The sequence below is a fragment of the Nerophis ophidion genome, linkage group LG08 (assembly GCF_033978795.1).
Source record: "Nerophis ophidion isolate RoL-2023_Sa linkage group LG08, RoL_Noph_v1.0, whole genome shotgun sequence".
Lineage (NCBI taxonomy): Eukaryota > Metazoa > Chordata > Actinopteri > Syngnathiformes > Syngnathidae > Nerophis > Nerophis ophidion.
Genome location: NC_084618.1, coordinates 16,692,776 through 16,715,773, shown reverse-complemented (window position 1 = coordinate 16,715,773; position 22,998 = coordinate 16,692,776). Strand labels below are relative to the sequence as shown.

General features: G+C 44.5%; 1 protein-coding gene across 1 annotated transcript; it reads left to right on the top strand.

Annotated features, from left to right (window-relative positions):
- Positions 1-13,496: 13,496 nt before the first annotated feature.
- LOC133557420 (zinc finger protein 703-like) lies at positions 13,497-20,273 on the top strand. Its single transcript, XM_061907868.1, has 2 exons — positions 13,497-13,940; positions 18,794-20,273. Exons 1-2 carry the CDS (start codon positions 13,734-13,736, stop codon positions 20,033-20,035), a joined length of 1,449 nt encoding a protein of 482 aa, XP_061763852.1. The 5' UTR covers positions 13,497-13,733; the 3' UTR covers positions 20,036-20,273.
- The last annotated feature ends 2,725 nt before the right edge of the window (positions 20,274-22,998 follow it).

Sequence of the window (22,998 nt, the reverse complement as noted above, 5' to 3'; positions counted from 1 at the left end):
CTGGACGAGCGGTCCATCCTGGGTCCCCACTCTGGACGAGCGGTCCATCCTGGGTCCCGACTCTGGACGAGCGGTCCATCCTGGGTCCCGACTCTGGACGAGCGGTCCATACTGAGTCCCGACTCTGGACGAGCGGTCCATACTGAGTCCCGACTCTGGACGAGCAGTCCATCCTGGATCCCGACTCTGGACAAGCGGTCCGTCCTCGGTCCCGACTCTGGACGAGCGGTCCATCCTGGGTCCCGACTCTGGACGAGCGGTCCATCCTGGGTCCCGACTCTGGACGAGCGGTCCATCCTGGGTCCCGACTCTGGACCAGCGGTCCATCCTGGGTCCCGACTCTGGACCAGCGGTCCATTTTGGGTCCCGACTCTGGACGAGCGGTCCATCCTGGGTCCCGACTCTGGACGAGCGGTCCATCCTGGGTCCCGACTCTGGACGAGCGGTCCATCCTGGGTCCCGACTCTGGACCAGCGGTCCATTTTGGGTCCCGACTCTGGACCAGCGGTCGATCCTGGGTCCCGACTCTGGACGGGCGATCCATCCTGGGTCCCGACTCTGGACGAGCGGTCCATCCTGGGTCCCGACTCTGGATGAGCGGTCCATCCTGGGTCCCGACTCTGGACCAGCAGTCCATCCTGGGTCCCGACTCTGGACGAGCGGTCCATCCTGGGTGCCGACTCTGGACGAGCGGTCCATTCTGGGTCCCGACTCTGGACGAGCGGTCCATCCTGGGTCCCGACTCTGGACCAGCGGTCCATCCTGGGTCCCGACTCTGGACGAGCGGTCCATCCTGGGTCCCGACTCTGGACGAGCGGTCCATCCTGGGTCCCGACTCTGGACGAGCGGTCCATCCTGGGTCCCGACTCTGGACGAGCGGTCCATCCTGGGTCCCGACTCTGGACCAGCGGTCCATCCTGGGTCCCGACTCTGGACGAGCGGTCCATCCTGGGTCCCGACTCTGGACAAGTGGTCCATCCTCGGTCCCGACTCTGGTTGAGCGGTCCATCCTGGGTCCCCACTCTGGACGAGCGGTCCATCCTGGGTCCCGACTCTGGACCAGCGGTCCATTTTGGGTCCCGACTCTGGACCAGCGGTCCATTTTGGGTCCCGACTCTGGACGAGCGGTCCATCCTGGGTCCCGACTCTGGACGAGCGGTCCATCCTGGGTCCCGGCTCTGGACGAGCGGTCCATCCTGGGTCCCGACTCTGGACGAGCGGTCCATCCTGGGTCCCGACTCTGGACGAGCGGTCCATCCTGGGTCCCGACTCTGGACGAGCGGTCCATCCTGGGTCCCGACTCTGGACCAGCGGTCCATCCTGGGTCCCGACTCTGGACGAGCGGTCCATCCTGGGTCCCGACTCTGGACGAGCGGTCCATCCTCGGTCCCGACTCTGGTTGAGCGGTCCATCCTGGGTCCCCACTCTGGACGAGCGGTCCATCCTGGGTCCCGACTCTGGACCAGCGGTCCATTTTGGGTCCCGACTCTGGACCAGCGGTCCATCCTGGGTCCCGACTCTGGACGAGCGGTCCATTTTGGGTCCCGACTCTGGACCAGCGGTCCATCCTGGGTCCCGACTCTGGACGGGCGATCCATCCTGGGTCCCGACTCTGGACGAGCGGTCCATCCTGGGTCCCGACTCTGGACCAGCAGTCCATCCTGGGTCCCGACTCTGGACGAGCGGTCCATCCTGGGTGCCGACTCTGGACGAGCGGTCCATTCTGGGTCCCGACTTTGGTTGAGCGGTCCATCCTGGGTCCCAACTCTGGACCAGCGGTCCATCCTGGGTCCCGACTCTGGACGAGCGGGTCCATCCTGGGTCCCGACTCTGGACGAGCGGTCCATCCTGGGTCCCGACTCTGGACGAGCGGTCCATCCTGGGTCCCGACTCTGGATGAGCGGTCCATCCTGGGTCCCGACTCTGGACCAGCGGTCCATCCTGGGTCCCGACTCTGGACCAGCGGTCCATCCTGGGTCCCGACTCTGGACAAGCGGTCCATCCTCGGTCCCGACTCTGGTTGATCGGTCCATCCTGGGTCCCCACTCTGGACGAGCGGTCCATCCTGGGTCCCGACTCTGGACCAGCGGTCCATTTTGGGTCCCGACTCTGGACCAGCGGTCCATTTTGGGTCCCGACTCTGGACGAGCGGTCCATCCTGGGTCCCGACTCTGGACGAGCGGTCCATCCTGGGTCCCGACTCTGGACGAGCGGTCCATCCTGGGTCCCGACTCTGGACGAGCGGTCCATCCTGGGTCCCGACTCTGGACGAGCGGTCCATCCTGGGTCCCGACTCTGGACCAGCGGTCCATCCTGGGTCCCGACTCTGGACGAGCGGTCCATCCTGGGTCCCGACTCTGGACGAGCGGTCCATCCTCGGTCCCGACTCTGGTTGAGCGGTCCATCCTGGGTCCCCACTCTGGACGAGCGGTCCATCCTGGGTCCCGACTCTGGACCAGCGGTCCATTTTGGGTCCCGACTCTGGACCAGCGGTCCATCCTGGGTCCCGACTCTGGACGAGCGGTCCATCCTGGGTCCCGACTCTGGACGAGCGGTCCATCCTGGGTCCCGACTCTGGACCAGCGGTCCATTTTGGGTCCCGACTCTGGACCAGCGGTCCATCCTGGGTCCCGACTCTGGACGGGCGATCCATCCTGGGTCCCGACTCTGGACGAGCGGTCCATCCTGGGTCCCGACTCTGGACCAGCAGTCCATCCTGGGTCCCGACTCTGGACGAGCGGTCCATCCTGGGTGCCGACTCTGGACGAGCGGTCCATTCTGGGTCCCGACTTTGGTTGAGCGGTCCATCCTGGGTCCCAACTCTGGACCAGCGGTCCATCCTGGGTCCCGACTCTGGACGAGCGGGTCCATCCTGGGTCCCGACTCTGGACGAGCGGTCCATCCTGGGTCCCGACTCTGGACGAGCGGTCCATCCTGGGTCCCGACTCTGGACCAGCGGTCCATCCTGGGTCCCGACTCTGGACGAGCGGTCCATCCTGGGTCCCGACTCTGGACAAGCGGTCCATCCTCGGTCCCGACTCTGGTTGATCGGTCCATCCTGGGTCCCCACTCTGGACGAGCGGTCCATCCTGGGTCCCGACTCTGGACCAGCGGTCCATTTTGGGTCCCGACTCTGGACCAGCGGTCCATTTTGGGTCCCGACTCTGGACGAGCGGTCCATCCTGGGTCCCGACTCTGGACGAGCGGTCCATCCTGGGTCCCGACTCTGGACGAGCGGTCCATCCTGGGTCCCGACTCTGGACCAGCGGTCCATTTTGGGTCCCCACTCTGGACGAGGGGTCCATCCTGGGTCCCGACTCTGGACGAGCGGTCCATCCTGGGTCCCGACTCTGGACGAGCGGTCAATCCTGAGTCCCGACTCTGGACGCGCGGTCCATCCTGGGTCCCGACTCTGGACAGCCAGTACTTCATCCATGGCCATCAGACCGGACCCCCTCCACAAGGGAGAGTGGGACATAGGAGAAAAAGAAAAGAAGCGGCAGATCAACTGGTCTAAGAAGGGAGCCTATTTAAAGGCTAGAGCAGGGGTAGGGAACCTATGGCTCTAGAGCCAGATGGGGCTCTTTGGATGACTGCATCTGGCTCTCAGCTGACATTGCTTAACATGATAAGTAGTTAATAATTACGATGTAATCACAGTGTTAAAAATAACGTTCAAATTATAAAACATTTTCATGCATTTTAATCCAACCATCCGTTTTCTATCGCACCTGTCCAAGATGTCGCATTGATGGTAAAATGGTTAAATTTAAAATAACAATGTTATTAAAAAGAGTCGGAGACTTATTATACTCTAAAAATGTTGGTCTTGTCAAGACCTGGACTATGGTGTGGTTTGTTTTCCCGTGGTGCAAAGCGATTGGAACGGACATGGCGTGAAGGTAATGACATCTTTAATCTTAACTCAAAAATATTACAAAAACAAAGGGTATAAAGAAAAGGCGCTCTCAGTGGAGGTTAAAAACTTGGCTATGAAAACTAAAACTCGCACAATGGGAGAACGATGAACATAAAACATAACTTACAAACTATGGCATGAAAAACTTACTTGAACCGAGAAAGAGCATGGATCATCGGCATGGATAACATAGGTGTGTAGGAGGTGATGTCGCCAGGCTGACTGCCTGGCAACTGCAGGCTTAAATGGTGACGTGGTGATTGACAACGGGTACATGAGTTCAAGTAAATCAGGTGTGTGAGTCGTGAATACAGGTGAACTGATTGGTAGTCATGGAAACAAAAACAAACCAGGGTGCGCAAAAACAGGAACTAATGGAGTCAAAGACAAAACAGAACATAACTAAACAGAACATGATCACAAAGAAATGACAGGTCTTACTTAAAAATGCACGCATTTAATTGTATTCAGTGTTTAAAAAAATATTATACGGCTCTCACGGAAATACATTTTGAAATATTTGGCTTTTATGGCTCTCTCAGCCAAAAAGGTTCCCGACCCCTGGGCTAGAGTATACAAATGAGTTTTAAGGTGAGACTTAAATGCTTCTACTGAGGTGGCATCTCGAACTGTTACCGGGAGGGCATTCCATATATATATATATATATATATATATATATATATATATATATATATATATATATATATATAGGCATATATATATATATATATATATATATATATATATATATAGACATATATATATATATATATATATATAGACATATATATATATAGACATATATATATATGTATGTCTGTGTGCATATATATAAATATATGTATATATATATATATATATATATATATATATATATATATATATATGTGCATATACATACATATGGCCATCTATATACATATATGTATTTATATGCACACACACACACATATATATATATATACACATATATATGTATATATATATATATATATATATGTATATGTGTGTGCATATATATAAATATATGTATATATATATATGTGCATATACATACATATGGGCATATATATACATATACTGTATATATATATATACATATATATATATGTGTGTGCATATATATAAATATATGTATATATATATATATATATACATATATATATGTGCATATACATACATATGGGCATATGTATACATATATATATATATATGTGTGTGCATATATATAAATATATGTATATATATATATATATATATATATATATATATATATATATATATATATATATATATATATATATATATATATATATATGTGCATATACATACATATGGGCATATATATACATATATGTATTTATATGCACACACACACACATATATATATATACACATATATATGTATATATATGCATATACGTGTTTATGTATGTATATATGCATTTATATGTATGTATTGTGTATATGTATAATATATATATATGTGTGTGTGTGTTTGTGTGTATATATATACATATATATATATATATATATATATATATATATACATATATATATATATATATATATATATATATATATATGTATATATATATATATATATATATATATATATATGTTGAAGTGTTCAGATAAAAATAAACTACAAGGGGGCTTGAAATAAATGTTGACATGACAGGAAACAGAAAGCCGCTATAATCCAGTAATAATATGAAATATGCTGCAATATTTAGTCAAAAAACCAATGTTGTTTCAAAGTGTTTTATTCAGGTGAGAGATGGGAGAGAGCAGAAATCCCCTCAACAATAACACCACTACTACTAATTCTCTGCTGCTGCTGAAGGTCAGCTGGCCCCCGCAGGCTGACTGGAATGTGCGCCGCTGGCCAAGCCTCGCTCACGACTCCAGCGGCGGTCAGCGTGTTCGCCGTAAATCTAAATCTGCTCTCGCAGGAGGGACTTTTTTTTTCAAGTGGACAAGAGCGCTAATTATCTTGGTCGGACTGAACGTGTTCCGCGGTTCTCCGGCCACCTCGTAAACGTGTCGTGGCGGGAAGATATTCCACGCTGTGCTCTCCTTTTGTTTTGGGGAAGGGGCGGCGACGTCATACCGGTGATGACACTGCTCGTGAGTACTCTGTGTGCGCGCGCTGCCGAACATGCTCCTCTGCTTGTAAAACCGACGTGACGACGACGGCCATTAAAAAACAAAAGAAATATGGCGAATTAAACTCTGCATTTTTTAAACGCAAAAAATGTGCCTCGTCTCAAAAAAGGTCGAAAAACACTGGTGGAGTTCAAACCATGTTTTCATATGAGTATTAGATGTAAATATAAACGGAATACAATGATTTGCAAATCATTTTCAACCCATATTCAGTTGAATGCACTACAAAGACAACATATTTGATGTTCAAACTCATAACGTTATTTTTTTTTTGCAAATAATAATTAACTTAGAGTGCCAAAGTAGTTGGGAAAGGGCATGTTCACCACTGTGTTACATCACCTTTTCTTTTAACATCACTCAATAAACCTTTGGGAACTGAGGAAACTAATTGTTGAAGCTTTGAAAGTGGAAGTCTTTCCCATTCTTGTTTTAAGTAGAGCTTCAGTCTTTCAACAGTCCGGGGTCTCCGCTGTCGTATTTTACGTTTCATAATGCGCCACACATTTTCCATGGGAGACAGGTCTGGACTGCAGGTGGGCCGGGAAACTACCCTCATTCTTTTACTACGAAACCACGCTGTTGTAACACGTGTCTTGGCATTGTCGTGCTGAAATAAGCAGGGGCGTCCATGAAAAAGACAACCCTTAGATGGCAGCATACAGTATGTTGTTCCAAAACCTGTATGTACCTTTTAGCATTAATGGTGCCTTCACAAATGTGTAAGTTACCCATGCCTTGGGCACTAATGCACCCCCATACCATCACAGATGCTGGCTTTTGAACTTTGCGCCTATAACAATCCGGGTGGTTATTTTCCTCTTTGTTCCGGAAGACAAAACGTCCACGGTTTCCAAATATAACTTGAAATGTGGATTCGTCAGACCACAGAACACTTTTCCACTTTCCATCAGTCCATCTAAGATGAGCTTGGGCCCGGCGAAGCCGGCGGCGTTTCTGGGTGTTGTTGATAAATGGGGTTCGCTTTGCATTATAGAGTTTTAACTTGCACTTACAGATGTAGCGACCAACTGTAGTAACTGACAGTGGTTTTATGAAGTGTTCCTGAGCCCATGTGGTGATATCCTTTACACACTGATGTCGGTTTTTAATGCAGTACCACCTGAGGGATCAAAGGTCCGTAATATCGTCGCTTACGTGCAGTGATTTCTCCATCTCAGCATAAATGGTGCCTTCACAGATGTGTAAGTTACCCATGCCTTGGGCACTAATGCACCCCCATACCATCACAGATGCTGGCTTTTGAACCTTGCGTCGATAACAGTCTGGAAGGTTCGCTTCCCCTTTGGTCCGGATGACACGATGTCGATTATTTCCAAAAACAATTTGAAATGTGGACTCGTCAGACCACAGAACACTTTTCCACTTTGCATCAGTCCATCTTAGATGATCTCGGGCCCAGAGAAGCCGGCAACATTTCTGGATGTTGTTGATAAACGGCTTTCGCTTTGCATAGTAGAGCTTTAACTTGCACTTACAGATGTAGCGACCAACTGTATTTAGTGACAGTGCTTTTCTGAAGGGTTCCTGAGCCCATGTGGTGATATCCTTTAGAGATTGATTTAGTTTTTTTATACAGTGCCGTCCGAGGGATCGAAGGTCACGGTCATTCAATGTTGGTTTCAATGGTGGAGTGATTTCTCCAGATTCTCTGAACCTTTTGATGAAATTATGGACTGTAGATGTTGAAATCCCTAAATTTCTTGCAATTGCACTTTGAGAAACGTTGTTCTTAAAACTGTTTGACTATTTGCTCACGCAGTTGTGGACAAAGGGGTGTACCTCGCCCCATCCTTTCTTGTGAAAGACTGAGCATTTTTTGAGAAGCTGTTTTTATACCCAATTATGGCACACACCTGTTCCCAATTAGCCTGCACACCTGCGGGATGTTCCAAATAAGTGTTTGATGAGCGTTCCTCAACTTTATCAGTATTTATTGCCACCTTTCCCAACTTTTTTGTCACGTGTTGCTGGCATCAAATTCTAAAGTTAATGATTAGTTTATCAGTTTGAACATCAAATATGTTGTCTTTGTAGCATATTCAACTGAATATGGCTTGAAAATGATTTGCAAATCATTGTATTCTGTTTATATTTAACAACATTTCCCAACTGATATGGAAACAGGGTTTGTAGATGTTAACCACGGAGAACTGCTAAAGGCGTTCTAAGTGTTCAGGACTCCTCGCTCCATCTTACGTCCGGCGTGTGGAGAAACGCGCGGTCAGCACAGAACATTTTTCACGTGCAGGCGGCGGCGAGGACAAAAAAAAAAAAAAAAATGTTCCAAGCTGATTGTGGTGAAAAACGTCTCCCCGCACAACTTTCTGGGGCGGCGGCGGCGGTGATGACGCTGCAGCCCCGCGGTGAAATATGGCGCCACTTGACGTTGAAAAGCAAACACGGATGAAGTACAGCCCGGCCTCGCTGGTCCTAAATAGAAGACTTGGTCTACATCACATCATCCATCTCGGCCGCTTTGGAGGACATCGTGTGATGTTCACCGCGTGGCAGCCAGCGCCTTTCCAAACCTGCGCCAAGGCTTAAGGAACCTTTTGCGTTCACACTGATGTGCGATCTGGATCTGATCCAGATTCAACTTTATTTAATGTTAAAATTCCTAAACCCGCATACTTTGATTCAAGTAATGTAAGATTTGGCACAATCTTTTTTCCTCACCATTGCATTTACATTGTTAAATGTGCAATCTGGATCTGATCCAGATTCAACTTTATTTAATGTTAAAATTCCTAAACCCGCATACTTTGATTCAAGCAATGTAAGATTTGTCAGTGTTGCCGGGAACAATCTTTTTTCCTCACCATTGCATTTACATTGTTAAATGTGCAATCTGGATTTGATCTAGATTCAACTTGATTTAATGTTAACATTCCGAAATCGCATTTATAAAACTTTTATTCAAGAAATGTAAGATTTGGCAGTGTTTCCTATTACATAATTGTTTTCATCATCATTGCATTTACATTGTTGTTAAATATGCAATCTGGATCAGATCCAGATTAAACTCAATTCGACTTTAACATTTCTTTTTTTTTAATTAACATATTTTATTCAAGTAATAAACGATTTGGCAGTGTTTTCTGTAGCATAATTTTCTCCATCGTCATTGCTTTTACATTGTTGTTAAATATGCAATCTGGATCAGATCCAGATTAAATTTAATTCGACTTTAACATTTCTTTTTTTTAAATTAACATATTTTATTCAAATAATGTAAGATTTGGCAGTGTTTTCTGTTGCATAATTGTTTCCATCATCATTGCTTTTACATTGCGGTTAACTTGCGATCCGGATCGGATCCAGAGTAAACTTGGTTTGACCTCACCAGCACAAGTCCAAGTCACACATAAATAAATAAATGCATTCATTGTTGGCGTCACCAGAGTGTGTTTAAAGCACATTCCGCACATCCTGATGAGGGTCATTAGCACTCAATTGCCGACACTCTCGTTATCTTGTCAACTTGTCTTCTTCTCAGACGCCATTTGTCAAAAAAAAAAAAAAAAAAGTTTCCCCTTTGAAGACAAGGCTGTAAATGTCAGCCCCGCCTTGGCATTAAGTGTAGTAGCGACGTAACCATGACGACATGGACTGTGTGTCTGCCAACTAGTGGCCTGGCTGGCACACTGCAGCGTCTTCTCTCCTTTTAGCAATAAAGTCGTCAAAAGCGACGAGCGTTCTCTTCTCCCCGCTTCCGTCTGGCGCTGACTTATTGAAGCGCCGGGTCGATGCCGGACGCCGACTAACTGCTGCTTCTTTCATTTTATAGACAAGACGGGGATTCATGGAACATCCGGCGTCAAAGTAATTGACTCCCAGGTCGCCCACGCCATTTTTTTTATTTTAACGATACAGATGAAGCCTCGAAGGGCCGATACAGTCTGGTCCCAGATCCCTTAAGGAACTATTGCAAATCAAAGATCCTTTACGTGACAACAAGCCCACTCTGCTGCTTCTGAAACACAGCACTAGTCAAAGATCCTCTACATGACAACAAGAACACACTCTGCTGCTTCTTAAACGCAACACTAGTCAAAGATCCTCTACATGACAACAACACACTGGAGCTTCTTAAACACAGCACTAGTCAAAGATCCTCTACGTGACAACAAGCCCACTCTGCTGCTTCTTAAACAAAGCACTAGTCAAAGATCCTCTACGTAACAACAAGAACACGCTTTGCTGCTTTTTAAACACAGCACTAGTCAAAGATCCTTTACGTGACAACAAGCACACTCTGCTGCTTCTTAAACACAGCACTAGTCAAAGATCCTCTACGTGACAACAAGCACACTCTGCTGCTTTTTGAACACAGCACTTGTCAAAGATCCTCTACGTGACAACAAGCACACTCTGCTGCTTTTTGAACACAGCACTTGTCAAAGATCCTCTACGTAACAAGAACACACTCTGCTGCTTCTTAAACACAGCACTAGTCAAAGATCCTCTACATGACAACAACAACACACTCTGCTACTTCTTAAACACAGCACTAGTCAAAGATCCTCTACATACAGGAGCTATCTGCTGTTTTTAAGTATCTACTCCAAAAACACAAGTCAAAGGTCTTCTATGTGACAGGAGCTATCTGCTGTTTTATATACCTATACTGCAAAAATGCTAGTCAAAGATCCTCTATGTGACAGGAGCTCGCTGCTGTTTTACATACCTATACTGCAAAAATGCTAGTCAAAGATCCTCTCTGTGACAGGGGCTCTCTGCTGTTTTTAAATACTATTGCAAAAACACTGGTCAAAGATCCTCTATGTGACAGGAGCTTTCTGCTCCTATGGGGAAAAAAACACAAGTCAAAGATCTTCTATGTGACAAGAGCTTTATCCTGTTTTTAGGGACCTACTTCATACTAGTCAAAGATCCTCTACGGGACAGGATCTCTCTGCTGTCTTTAAATACTACTGTATAAACACTAGTCAAAGATCCTCTATGTGACAGGAGCTTTCTGTTGTTTTAAGTACATACTGTGATACATTAGTCAAAGATCCTCTATGTGACAGGGGCTGTCTGCTGTTTTTATGTACTACTGCAAAAAGGTTAGTCAAAGATCCTCTATGTGACAGGAGCTCTCTGCTGTCTTACATACCTATACCGCAAAAATGCTAGTCAAAGATCCTCTCTGTGACAGGGGCTCTGTGCTGTTTTTAAATACTATTGCAAAAACACTAGTCAAAGATCCTCTATGTGACAGGAGCTTTATGCTTCTATGGAGAAAAAAAAAAAAACACAAGTCAAAGATCTTCTATGTGACACGAGCTTTATCCTCTTTTTAGGGACCTACTTCGTACTAGTCAAAGATCCTCTACGGGATAGGAGCTGTCTGCTGTTTTTAAAAACTACTGTATAAACACTAGTCAAAGATCCTCTATGTGACAGGAGCTCGCTGCTGTTTTACATACCTATACTGCAAAAATGCTAGTCAAAGATCCTCTCTGTGACAGGGGCTCTCTGCTGTTTTTAAATACTATTGCAAAAACACTGGTCAAAGATCCTCTATGTGACAGGAGCTTTCTGCTCCTATGTAAAAAAAAAACACAAGTCAAAGATCTTCTATGTGACAAGAGCTTTATCCTGTTTTTAGGGACCTACTTTGTACTAGTCAAAGATCCTCTACGGAACAGGAGCTCTCTGCTCCTATAGGGGAAAAAAACACAAGTCAAAGATGGGACAGGAGCTCTCTGCTGTTTTTAAATACTACTGTATAAACACTAGTCAAAGATCCTCTATGTGACAGGAGCGTTTTTGTTGTTTTAAGTACATACTGTGATACATCAGTCAAAGATCCTCTATGTGACAAGAGCTGTCTGCTGTTTTTAAGTACCACTGCAAAAATGCTAGTCAAAGATCCTCTATGTGACAGGGGCTCTCTGCTGTTTTACATACCTATACGGCAAAAATGCTAGTCAAAGATCCTCTCTGTGACAGGGGCTCTCTGCTGTTTTTAAATACTATTGCAAAAACACTGGTCAAAGATCCTCTATGTGACAGGAGCTTTCTGCTCCTATGGAAAAAAAAAAAAACACAAGTCAAAGATCTTCTATGTGACAGGATCTTTATCCTGTTTTTAGGGACCTACTTTGTACTAGTCAAAGATCCTCTACGGAACAGGAGCTCTCTGCTCCTATGGGGGAAAAAAAACACAAGTCAAAGATGGGACAGGAGCTCTCTGCTGTTTTTAAATACTACTGTATAAACACTAGTCAAAGATCCTCTATGTGACAGGAGATTTCTGCTTCTATGGAAAAAAAACACACAAGTCAAAGATCTTCTATGTGACAAGAGCTTTATCCTCTTTTTAGGGACCTACTTCGTACTAGTCTAAGATCCTCTTCGGAACAGGAGCTCTTTGCTGTTTTTAAATACTACTGTATAAACACTAGTCAAAGATCCTCTATGTGACAGGAGCTCTCTGCTGTTTTTAAATACTACTGTATAAACACTAGTCAAAGATCCTCTATGTGACAGGAGCTTTCTGTTGTTTTAAGTACATACTGTGATACATTAGTCAAAGATCCTCTATGTGACATGAGCTGTCTGCTGTTTTTAAATACTACTGTATAAACACTGGTCAAAGATCTTCTATGTGACAGGAGCTTTCTGCTCCTATGAGAAAAAAAACACAAGTCAAAGATCTTCTATGTAACAAGAGCTTTATCCTGTTTTTAGGGACCTACTTCGTACTAGTCAAAGATCCTCTACGAGACAGGAGCTCTCTGCTGTTTTTAAATACTACTGTATAAACACTAGTCAAAGATCCTCTATGTGACAGGAGCTTTCTGCTTCTATGGAGAAAAAAAAAACACAAGTCAAAGATCTTCTATGTGACAAGAGCTTTATCCTCTTTTTACGGACCTACTTCGTACTAGTCAAAGATCCTCTATGGGACAGGAGCTGTCTGCTGTTTTTAAATACTACTGTATAAACACTTGTCAAAGATCCTCTATGTGACAGGAGCTTTCTGTTGTTTTAAGTACATACTGTGATACATCAGTCAAAGATCCTCTATGTGACAGGAGCTGTCTGCTGTTTTTAAGTACCACTGCAAAAATGCCAGTCAAAGATCCTCTATGTGACAGGAGCTCGCTGCTGTTTTACATACCTATACTGCAAAAATGCTAGTCAAAGATCCTCTCTGTGACAGGAGCTTTCTGTTGTTTTAAGTACATACTGTGATACATCAGTCAAAGTTCCTCTCTGTGACAGGAGCTATCGGCTGTTCTATATTTTTAAAATCCATTTCAAAAAGTAAGTATCAGACATGTAAACAAACCGGCCGCCATTGTGACGTAAGCCCCGCCTCCTCGCTGCGTGCCCCGCCCCCCTCATTAGCCATGCAGCCTCGCCTCTCTTTGAAGTGAGTGTTGCGCAGCACAGCTGCCAGAGTCGCGCGGCGCACACACGGAAGTGGGCCACTTCGGAACCCTTCTGACGCAACACCATGAAGAACTAGAACCCAGACCCACCGTCCTCCTCCATCTTTTCCCCAGTGGACTGTTTCTTTTTTTTTTTATCTTTGTCTTTTTTTATATATTTTTTCCCCCGCCCCCCGTGAGCGGAACCGGACCCTAATGGATTACAAGAACCCAGATGAAAGATCTCCCGCCGCGTCCGGGCACTAACAGGCGGGTCGAGCTCGGCGGGCGAACCGGTTCCGTCCTCCCGACCCCGCAGGATCCCATTCGGCAGTCGAGGAGGATTCCGATCCGCATGATCAACATGTTGACGGCGCACAGCGGACACTTGCTCCACCCGGAATATTTACAACCGTTAACGCCGGCGCCTATCAGCATCGAGGTACATGTTGGACTTATTTTTATTTTGCTTTCGGGTTAAAAACACCCACGCCGAGTGTTCGGCGGGGTTTTATTGGGCCGTGCTGCCACGCATCGACCTTTAAAAGCGGCTTTAAAATCCCCCTTTTATGGGGGAAAAGTGCTACTATTTTGTTGTTTTCCTTATGGAGGTGTTGTATGACGCCTCAATAGTTATACAGTAGTGAAGAAAAATAAAGTATGTTTAAAAAATATAAGGCGTTTATTTGTTTTTTCAAAAACTAATTAAAAACAAAAAAAGATTTTAGTGTGTTATGTAAAAAAATATTTTTACACAAAAATCGGATGCAAATCGTTTTTTGTTTTTTTTAGCTATGACTCAACTTAAAAATATTGTGGGCGGGGCCTCTTCCAATAATTAGTTTTTATTGGTCAGGTGATTTGCTAGAACATGGATTTGAAACTTGTAAATACATTGATTGGGGGGGGGGAATATTTAAAAAAAAAAAAAATCGGATACAAATCATTTGTTTAGGGGGTTGTGACGCAGCTCAAACATTTTGTGGGCGGGGCCTCTTGTTTTTTGTTGTTGTTTTTTGTTATGACTCAACTTAAAAATCGTGGAAGATTTTTTTCCTTTTTTAAATAAAAATCAGATACACATCGGTTTGGGGGGGTTGTGACTCAATGTAAAATTATTGTGGGCGGGGCCTCTTCCAACAATATTGGTCATGTGATTTGCTAGAACATGGATTTGAAACGCCCTGCGATGAGGTGGCGACTTGTCCAGGGTGTACCCCGCCTTCCGCCCGATTGTAGCTGAGATAGGCGCCAGCGCCCCCCGCGACCCCTAAAGGGAATAAGCGGTAGAAAATGGATGGATGGATGGATGGATGGATGGATTTGAAACTTGTAAATACATTGATTAGGCAGGGGGGAATATTTAAAAAAAAAAAAAAAATCGGATACAAAACATTTGTTTAGGGTGTTGTGACGCAGCTTAAACATTTTGTGGGCGGGGCCTCTTCCAAGAATGTGTTTTTATTGGTCAGGTGATTTGCAACAAGGAAAATGATTTGAAAACAAACATATTTTAAACAGAAATCAGATACAAATGTTGTTTTTTTTGTTTTTTTTTGTTATGACTCAACTTAAAAATCGTGGAAGATTTTTTTCTTTTTTTAAATAAAAATCAGATACACACCGGTTTGGGGGGGGTTGTGACTCAATGTAAAATTATTGTGGGCGGGGCCTCTTCCAACAATATTGGTCATGTGATTTGCTAGAACATGGATTTGAAACTTGTAAATCAATTGATTAGGCAGGGGGGAATATTTAAAAAAAAAAAAAAAAAAATCGGATACAAAACATTTGTTTAGGGTGTTGTGACGCAGCTTAAACATTTTGTGGGCGGGGCCTCTTCCAAAAATGTGTTTTTATTGGTCTGGTGATTCGCAACAAGGAAAATGATTTGAAAACAAACATGTTTTAAACAGAAATCAGATACAAATGTTGTTGTTTTTTGTTGTTTTTTTTTGTTATGACTCAACTTAAAAATCGTGGAAGATTTTTTTCTTTTTTTAAATAAAAATCAGATACTAATCGGTTTGGGGGGGTTGTGACTCAATGTAAAATTATTGTGGGCGGGGCCTCTTCCAACAATATTGGTCATGTGATTTGCTAGAACATGGATTTGAAACTTGTAAATACATTGATTAGGCAGGGGGGAATATTTAAAAAAAAAAATAAAAATCGGATACAAAACATTTGTTTAGGGTGTTGTGACGCAGCTTAAACATTTTGTGGGCGGGGCCTCTTCCAAGAATGTGTTTTTATTGGTCAGGTGATTTGCAACAAGGAAAATGATTTGAAAACAAAAAAAACCAAACATATTTTAAACAGAAATCAGATACAAATGTTGTTGTTGTTTTTTTGTTATGACTCAACTTAAAAATCGTGGAAGATCTTTTTCTTTTTGTAAATAAAAATCAGATACACATCGGTTTGGGGGGGTTGTGACTCAATGTAAAATTATTGTGGGCGGGGCCTCTTCCAACAATATTGGTCATGTGATTTGCTAGAACATGGATTTGAAACTTGTAAATAAATTGATTAGGCAGGGGGGAATATTAAAAAAAAAAAAAAAAAAAATCGGATACAAAACATTTGTTTAGGGTGTTGTGACGCAGCTTAAACATTTTGTGGGCGGGGCCTCTTCCAAGAATGTGTTTTTATTGGTCAGGTGATTTGCAACAAGAAAATGGATTTGAAAAAAAACACATATCCATACATCCATCCATTTTCTACCACTTATTCTCTTTTGGGGTCGTGGGGGGGGGGGGCTGGCGCCTATCTCACCTTCAATCGGCGGAAGGCCACGTACACCCTGGACAAGTCGCTACTTCATATTTCAAACAGAAATAAGATACAAATGTTTTTGTGTTTTTTTTTTTTTTTTTTGTTATGACTCAACTTAAAAATCGTGGAACAATTTTTTCTTTTTTTAAATAAAAATCAGATACAAATCGGTTTGGGGGGTTGTGACTCAATGTAAAACTATTGTGGGCGGGGCCTCTTCCGACATTATTGGTCATGTGATTTGCTAGAACAACATGGATTTGAAACATTGAGATGGCGTGGCGCAGTGGAAAAGTGGCCGTGCGCAACCCGAGGATCCCTGGTTCAATCCTCACCTAGTACCAACCTCGTCACGTCCGTTGTGTCCTTGAGCAAGACACTTCACCCTTGCTCCTGATGGGTGCTGGTTAGCGCCTTGCATGGCAGCTCCCTCCATCAGTGTGTGAATGTGTGTGTGAATGTGGAAGTAGTGTCAAAGCGCATTGAGTACCTTGAAGGTAGAAAAGCGCTATACAAGTACAACCCATTTATCATTTAAACTTGTAAATAAATTGATTTTGGGGAAAATAATCCATCCATCCATCTTCTTCCGCTTATCCGTGATCGGGTCGCGGGGGAAGCAGCCTAAGCAGGGAAGCCTAGACTTCCCTCTCCCCAGCCACTTCGTCTAGCTCTTCCCGGGGGATCCTGAGGCGTTCCCAGGTCAACCAGGAGACATAGTCTTCCCAACATGTCCTGGGTCTTCCCCGTGGCCTCCTACCGGTTGGACGTGCCCTAAACACCTCCCTACTGAGGCGTTCGGGTGGCATCCTGACCAGATGCCCGAACTACCTCATCTGGCTCCTCTCCATGTGAAGGAGCAGTGGCTTTACTTTGAGCTCCTCCCGGATGACAGAGCTTCTCACCCTATCTCTAAGGGAGAGACCCGCCACATGGCAGAGGAAACTCATTTGGGCCGCTTGTACCCGTGATCTTATCCTTTCGGTCATGACCCAAAGCTCATGACCATAGGTGAGGATGGGAACGTAGATCGACCGGTAAATTGAGAGCTTTGCCTTCCGGCTCAGCTCCTTCTTCACCACAACGGATCGGTACAACGTCCGCATTACTGATGATGCCGCACCGACCCGCCTGTCGATCTCACGATCCACTCTTCCCTCGCTCGTGATCAAGACTCCTAGGTACTTGAACTCCTCCACTTGGAGCAGGGTCTCCTCCCTTTTCCGGGCGAGAACCATGGACTCGGACTTGGAGGTGCTGATTCCCATTCCGGTCGCTTCAAACTCGGCTGCGAACCGATCCAGTGAGAGCTGAAGATCCCGGCTAGATGAAGCCATCAGGACCACATCATCTGCAAAAAGCAGAGACCTAATCCCGTGGCCACCAAACCGGAACCCCTCAACGCCTTGACTGCGCCGAGAAATTCTGTCCATAAGAGTTATGAACAGAATCGGAGACAAAGGACAGCCTTGGCGGAGTCCAACCCTCACTGGAAACGTGTCCGACTTACTGCCAGCAATGCGGACCAAGCTCTGACACTGATCACACAGCGAGCGGACCGCCACAATAAGAGAGTCCGATACCCCATACTCTCTGAGCACTCCCCACAGGACTTCCCAAGTCTCCAAGTCCACAAAGCACATGTAGACTGGTTGGGCAAACTCCCATGCACCCTCAAGAACCCTGCCGAAAGTATAGAGCTGGTCCACAGTTCCACGACCAGGACGAAAACCACACTGTTCCTCCTGAATCCGAGGTTGGACTATCCGGTGTAGCCTCCTCTCCAGTACACCTGAATAAACCTTACCGGGAAGGCTGATGAGTGTGATCCCACGATAGTTGGAACACACCCTCCGGTCCCCCTTCTTAAAGAGAGGGACCACCACCCCGGTCTGCCAATCCAGAGGTACCGCCCCCGGTGGTGGGGGGGGGGGGGGCATTAAAATTAAAAAAAATTTGGGGATACAAATCATTTGTTACCCAACTTCAACATTTGTGGGCGGGGCCTCTTCCAACCAAGTGTTTTTATTGGTCAGGTGTATTGCAGCAAGAAAATGTATTTTTTTTTAAATACATATTTTAAACAAAAATCAGATAAAAATGTTTTTTTTGGGGGGAGGGGGGGGTTGTGACTCAACTTAAAAATATTGTGGGCGTGGCCTCTTCCAATAATTAGTTTTTATTGGTCAGGTGATTTCCAAGAACATGGATTGGAAACTTGTAAATAAATTAAATTGGGGGAAGAAAAAACATAAAAAAATTAAAAAATTCGATACAAATCATTTGTTACGCAACTTCAACATTTTGTGGGCGGGGCCTCTTCCAACAAAGTGTTTTTATTGGTCAGGTGATTTGCAACAAGAACGTTTATTATTTTTATTTTATGAATTGATTCAGAATCGAATTAAATAAAAATCGTGATTGGGATGTGAATAGTTTTTTCCTGGGCCACCCTAATGAAAACACACATTTCTCTACTTGTGATGAAAAATGCTAAATGTTGTTTTTTTCTGGCAGCTGGACGCCAAGAAGAGTCCGCTGGCCCTTCTCGCTCAGACCTGCTCCCAGATCGGGAAATCCGATCCCCCGTCCTCCTCCAAGCACAAAGAGAAGGACGCCGGCGGCCGCTCATCTCTCGCCGGCTTGAAACTGGGGGACCAGCGCCCCCTCACGGAGGACAAGTCCAGCTTCAAGCCTTACCTCAAAGGCGGCTTGGAAAAGGGAGGATTCAGGGTTGTCAGCAATAACGGGAATACCACCCCCCGCTCCTCCGCCCCCAGCCCCGCAGCCGGCGCAGCGACCCCGTCGAGCAGTCCGCCGACGGGGGTCCGCGCCCACACGCCGAGCAGCATCCAAGACCCGGACAGCCCAGGCGGCGGAAAAAAAGACGCGGAGTCCAGCAAGCCGCCCCCGGAGGGCCCCCACCTGGCCAACTCCAGCCGCGCTCGGGCCAGCGCCAACTGCAGCACCGGCAGCTCGGACGGCGGCTCCGTGGTGGACAAGGCGGAGTCGGTGCCCGTTTCTCCTTACAAGGTGCTCTACCCGCTTGCCTCGTCCAATTTGGGCTACCACGGGTCGTACGCCACCTACCCGCCCTCGTTGGTTCCCGGTTTGGACAAGTCCGGCCTGGGAAGTATGGGCGTCCCTGGAAAGCATCCCAGCTCCAGCCCTCTCACGAGGGCCTCCCCGCCGTCCTTTATGCAGGGTCTATGCCGGGACCCCTACTGTCTCAACTACCACTCCTGCATCCACGAGTCCTCCGCCCTCAAGTCCGGTTACCCCTTGCTGTACCCCTCCCACCCGCTGCACCCCCTACACCACGGCGGCACGTCCGCCCTGGCCCAGCCTTTGTACTCGTACGGCTACATGCTGCCCAACGAGCCGCTTCCCCACGCCTGCAACTGGGTCTCGGCCGGGGGTCCCTGCGACAAACGCTTCGCCATGTCGGACGAGCTCCTGGCGCACCTGCGCACGCACACGGCGCCCCCAGCGGACATGGAAGCCAAGATGCTGGCCGTCACGTCGGCGGGACCGTCCCCCTGCCACCTGCACCTCCCCCACATGAGCGGGCCCGGCTCCTTGCTTAGAGCACCGCCGGGCCTGGGACTAGTCCGCTACCACCCCTACAGCAAGGTCCATTTCCCACCCGGACCCTCCCCCGTGTCGCTGCACTCTCTGCCCGCCGCCGGCCCGTACTACCCGCACTACGCCTTCTACAACCAAAGACTGGGATCCGCCTCCGCTCTGGGCTACCAATGACACCAGAGTCCTTCCGGAGACTTCCTCCGAGGGACCGGTTTTGGATGAATGTTCTTATCTCTCCATGGCCTTGGCGCTCTTTTTCACTACCGAGGAATCTTGCAGCTTTACTTCAAAGAAACCCGACAAATCTGGGAATTTCTGCTTAAGGAAATGAAAGTTTACATTTGCAGTCGATCTCTGTGACTTGACTGTAATGACCAAAAGCAAAAATAAAATGTTGTATCCTGCACTTTTATTCCGATCTTCATGAAAAACTTCTTGCCAGAAACGAGTTCCGACCCCATCAGAAAGTTGTCTAGGAATCATTTTTTTGTTTTTTTTGCTAATTTTGCAGGTGTACTCATATTTTGTTACTTGACTACATGTAAACAGGGCTATTTATTTTTTCGGAAAATTCCCGATTATCCCTGAATTCCCATTTTTCCATAATTGTGTTAATACTTTTACATTTTTAAAACTGTTCTAAGGTCAAAATGCTCCTTCATGTCCATTGCTGGCGTGCTGAAATTAGCATGCTAACATGCTAGTTTTTATTTTTTTGCAAATTTTGTTAGTTCACTACAGGGCAATCGGGCTATTTATTTTTTCGGAAAATTCACGATTATCCCTAATTTCCCACTTTTCCTTAATAGTGTTACTATTAGTATGCTAACATGCTAGGTTTTTTTTTGCTAATTTTGCATGCATACACCTATATTTTGCTACTTTACTACAGGACATCAGGCTATTTATTTTTTCGGAAAATTCCCGATTATCCCTAATTTCCTACTTTTCCATAACAGTGTTACTACTTTCACATTTTTAAAACTATTCTAAGGTAAAAATGCTCCTCCATGTTAGTCAATTGCTGGAGTGCTAAAATTAGCATGCTAACATACTCATTTTTTTGTGCTAATTTTGCAGTTGCACACGCATAATTTGTTACATTACTACCGGAAAATTCACGATTATCCCTAATTTCCCACTTTTCCATAATAGTGTTACTATTACTATGCTAACATTCTCGTTTTTTTGCTAATTTTGCATGTATACACCTATATTTTGCTACTTTACTACAGGACAATCAGGCTATTTATTTTTTCAGAAAAATTCCCGATTATTCCTAATTTCTCACTTTTCCATAACAGTGTTACTACTTTCACATTTTTAAAACTGTTCTAAAGTCGAAATGCTCCTTCATGTTAGTCAATTGCTGGCGTACTAAAATTAGCATGCTAACATGCTAATTTTAAAAAAAAAAATTTTGTGCTAATTTTACAGTTGCACACGCATAATTTGTTACTTTACTACAGGAAAATTTTTCGGAAAATTCCCGATTACCCCTAGTTTCCCACTTTTCCATAATAGTGTTACTATTAGTATGCTAACATGCTAGTTTTTTTGCTAATTTTGCATGTATACACCTATATTTTGCTACTTTACTACAGGACATCAGGCTATTTATTTTTTCGGAAAATTCCCGATTATCCCTAATTTCCTACTTTTCCATAACAGTGTTACTACTTTCACATTTTTAAAACTATTCTAAGGTAAAAATGCTCCTCCATGTTAGTCAATTGCTGGAGTGCTAAAATTAGCATGCTAACATACTCATTTTTTTGTGCTAATTTTGCAGTTGCACACGCATAATTTGTTACATTACTACCGGAAAATTTTTCGGAAAATTCACGATTATCCCTAATTTCCCACTTTTCCATAATAGTGTTACTATTACTATGCTAACATTCTTGTTTTTTTGCTAATTTTGCATGTATACACCTATATTTTGCTACTTTACTACAGGACAATCAGGCTATTTATTTTTTCAGAAAAATTACCGATTATTCCTAATTTCTCACTTTTCCATAACAGTGTTACTACTTTCACATTTTTAAAACTGTTCTAAAGTCGAAATGCTCCTTCATGTTAGTCAATTGCTGGCGTACTAAAATTAGCATGCTAACATGCTAATTTAAAAAAAAAAAATTTGTGCTAATTTTGCAGTTGCACACGCATAATTTGTTACTTTACTACAGGAAAATTTTTCGGAAAATTCCCGATTACCCCTAGTTTCCCACTTTTCCATAATAGTGTTACTATTAGTATGCTAACATGCTAGTTTTTTTGCTAATTTTGCATGTATACACTTATATTTTGCTACTTTACTACAGGACAATCAGGCTATTTATTTTTTCGGAAAATTCCCGATTATCCCTAATTTCTCACTTTTCCATAACAGTGTTACTACTTTCACATTTTTAAAACTGTTTTAAGGTCAAAATTCTCCTTCATGTTAGTCAATTGCTGGCGTGCTAAAATTAGCATGCTAACATGCAAATTTTTTTTTTTGCTAATTTTGCAGTTGCACACACATAATTTGTTACTTTACTACAGGAACATTTTTCGGAAAATTCCAGATTATCCCTAATTTCCCACTTTTCCATAATAGTGTTATTATTAGTATGCTAACATGCTGGGTTTTTTTTTGCTAATTTACATGTATACACCTATATTTTGCAACTTTACTACAGGACAATCAGGCTATTTATTTTTGGGGAAAATTCCCGATTATCCCTAATTTCTCACTTTTCCATAACAGTGTTACTACTTTCACATTTTTAAAACTGTTCTAAGGTCAAAATGCTCCTTCATGTTAGTCAATTGCTGGCGTGCTAATATTAGCATGCTAACATGCTGATTTTTTTTGGGGTAATTTTGCAGTTGCACACGCATAATTTGTTACTTTACTACAGGAACATTTTTTGGAAAATTCCAGATTATCCCTAATTTCCCACTTTTCCATAATAGCGTAACTATTAGTATGCTAACATGCTAGTTATTTTGCAAATTTTGCATGTATACACCTATATTTTGCTACTTTACTACAGGACAATCAGGCTATTTATTTTTGGGGAAAATTCCCGATTATCCCTAATTTTCCACTTTTCCATAACAGTGTTACTACTTTCACATTTTTGAAA

What these genes read in the sequence shown, in the direction of transcription:
- LOC133557420 (XM_061907868.1), top strand. Translation starts at nt 13,734, where the DNA reads ATGAAAGATCTCCCGCCGCGTCCGGGCACTAACAGGCGGGTCGAGCTC. An exon ending in CGGCGCCTATCAGCATCGAG is followed by an intron (nt 13,941 to 18,793) that starts GTACATGTTGGA and finishes TTTTTCTGGCAG; the next exon opens with CTGGACGCCAAGAAGAGTCC.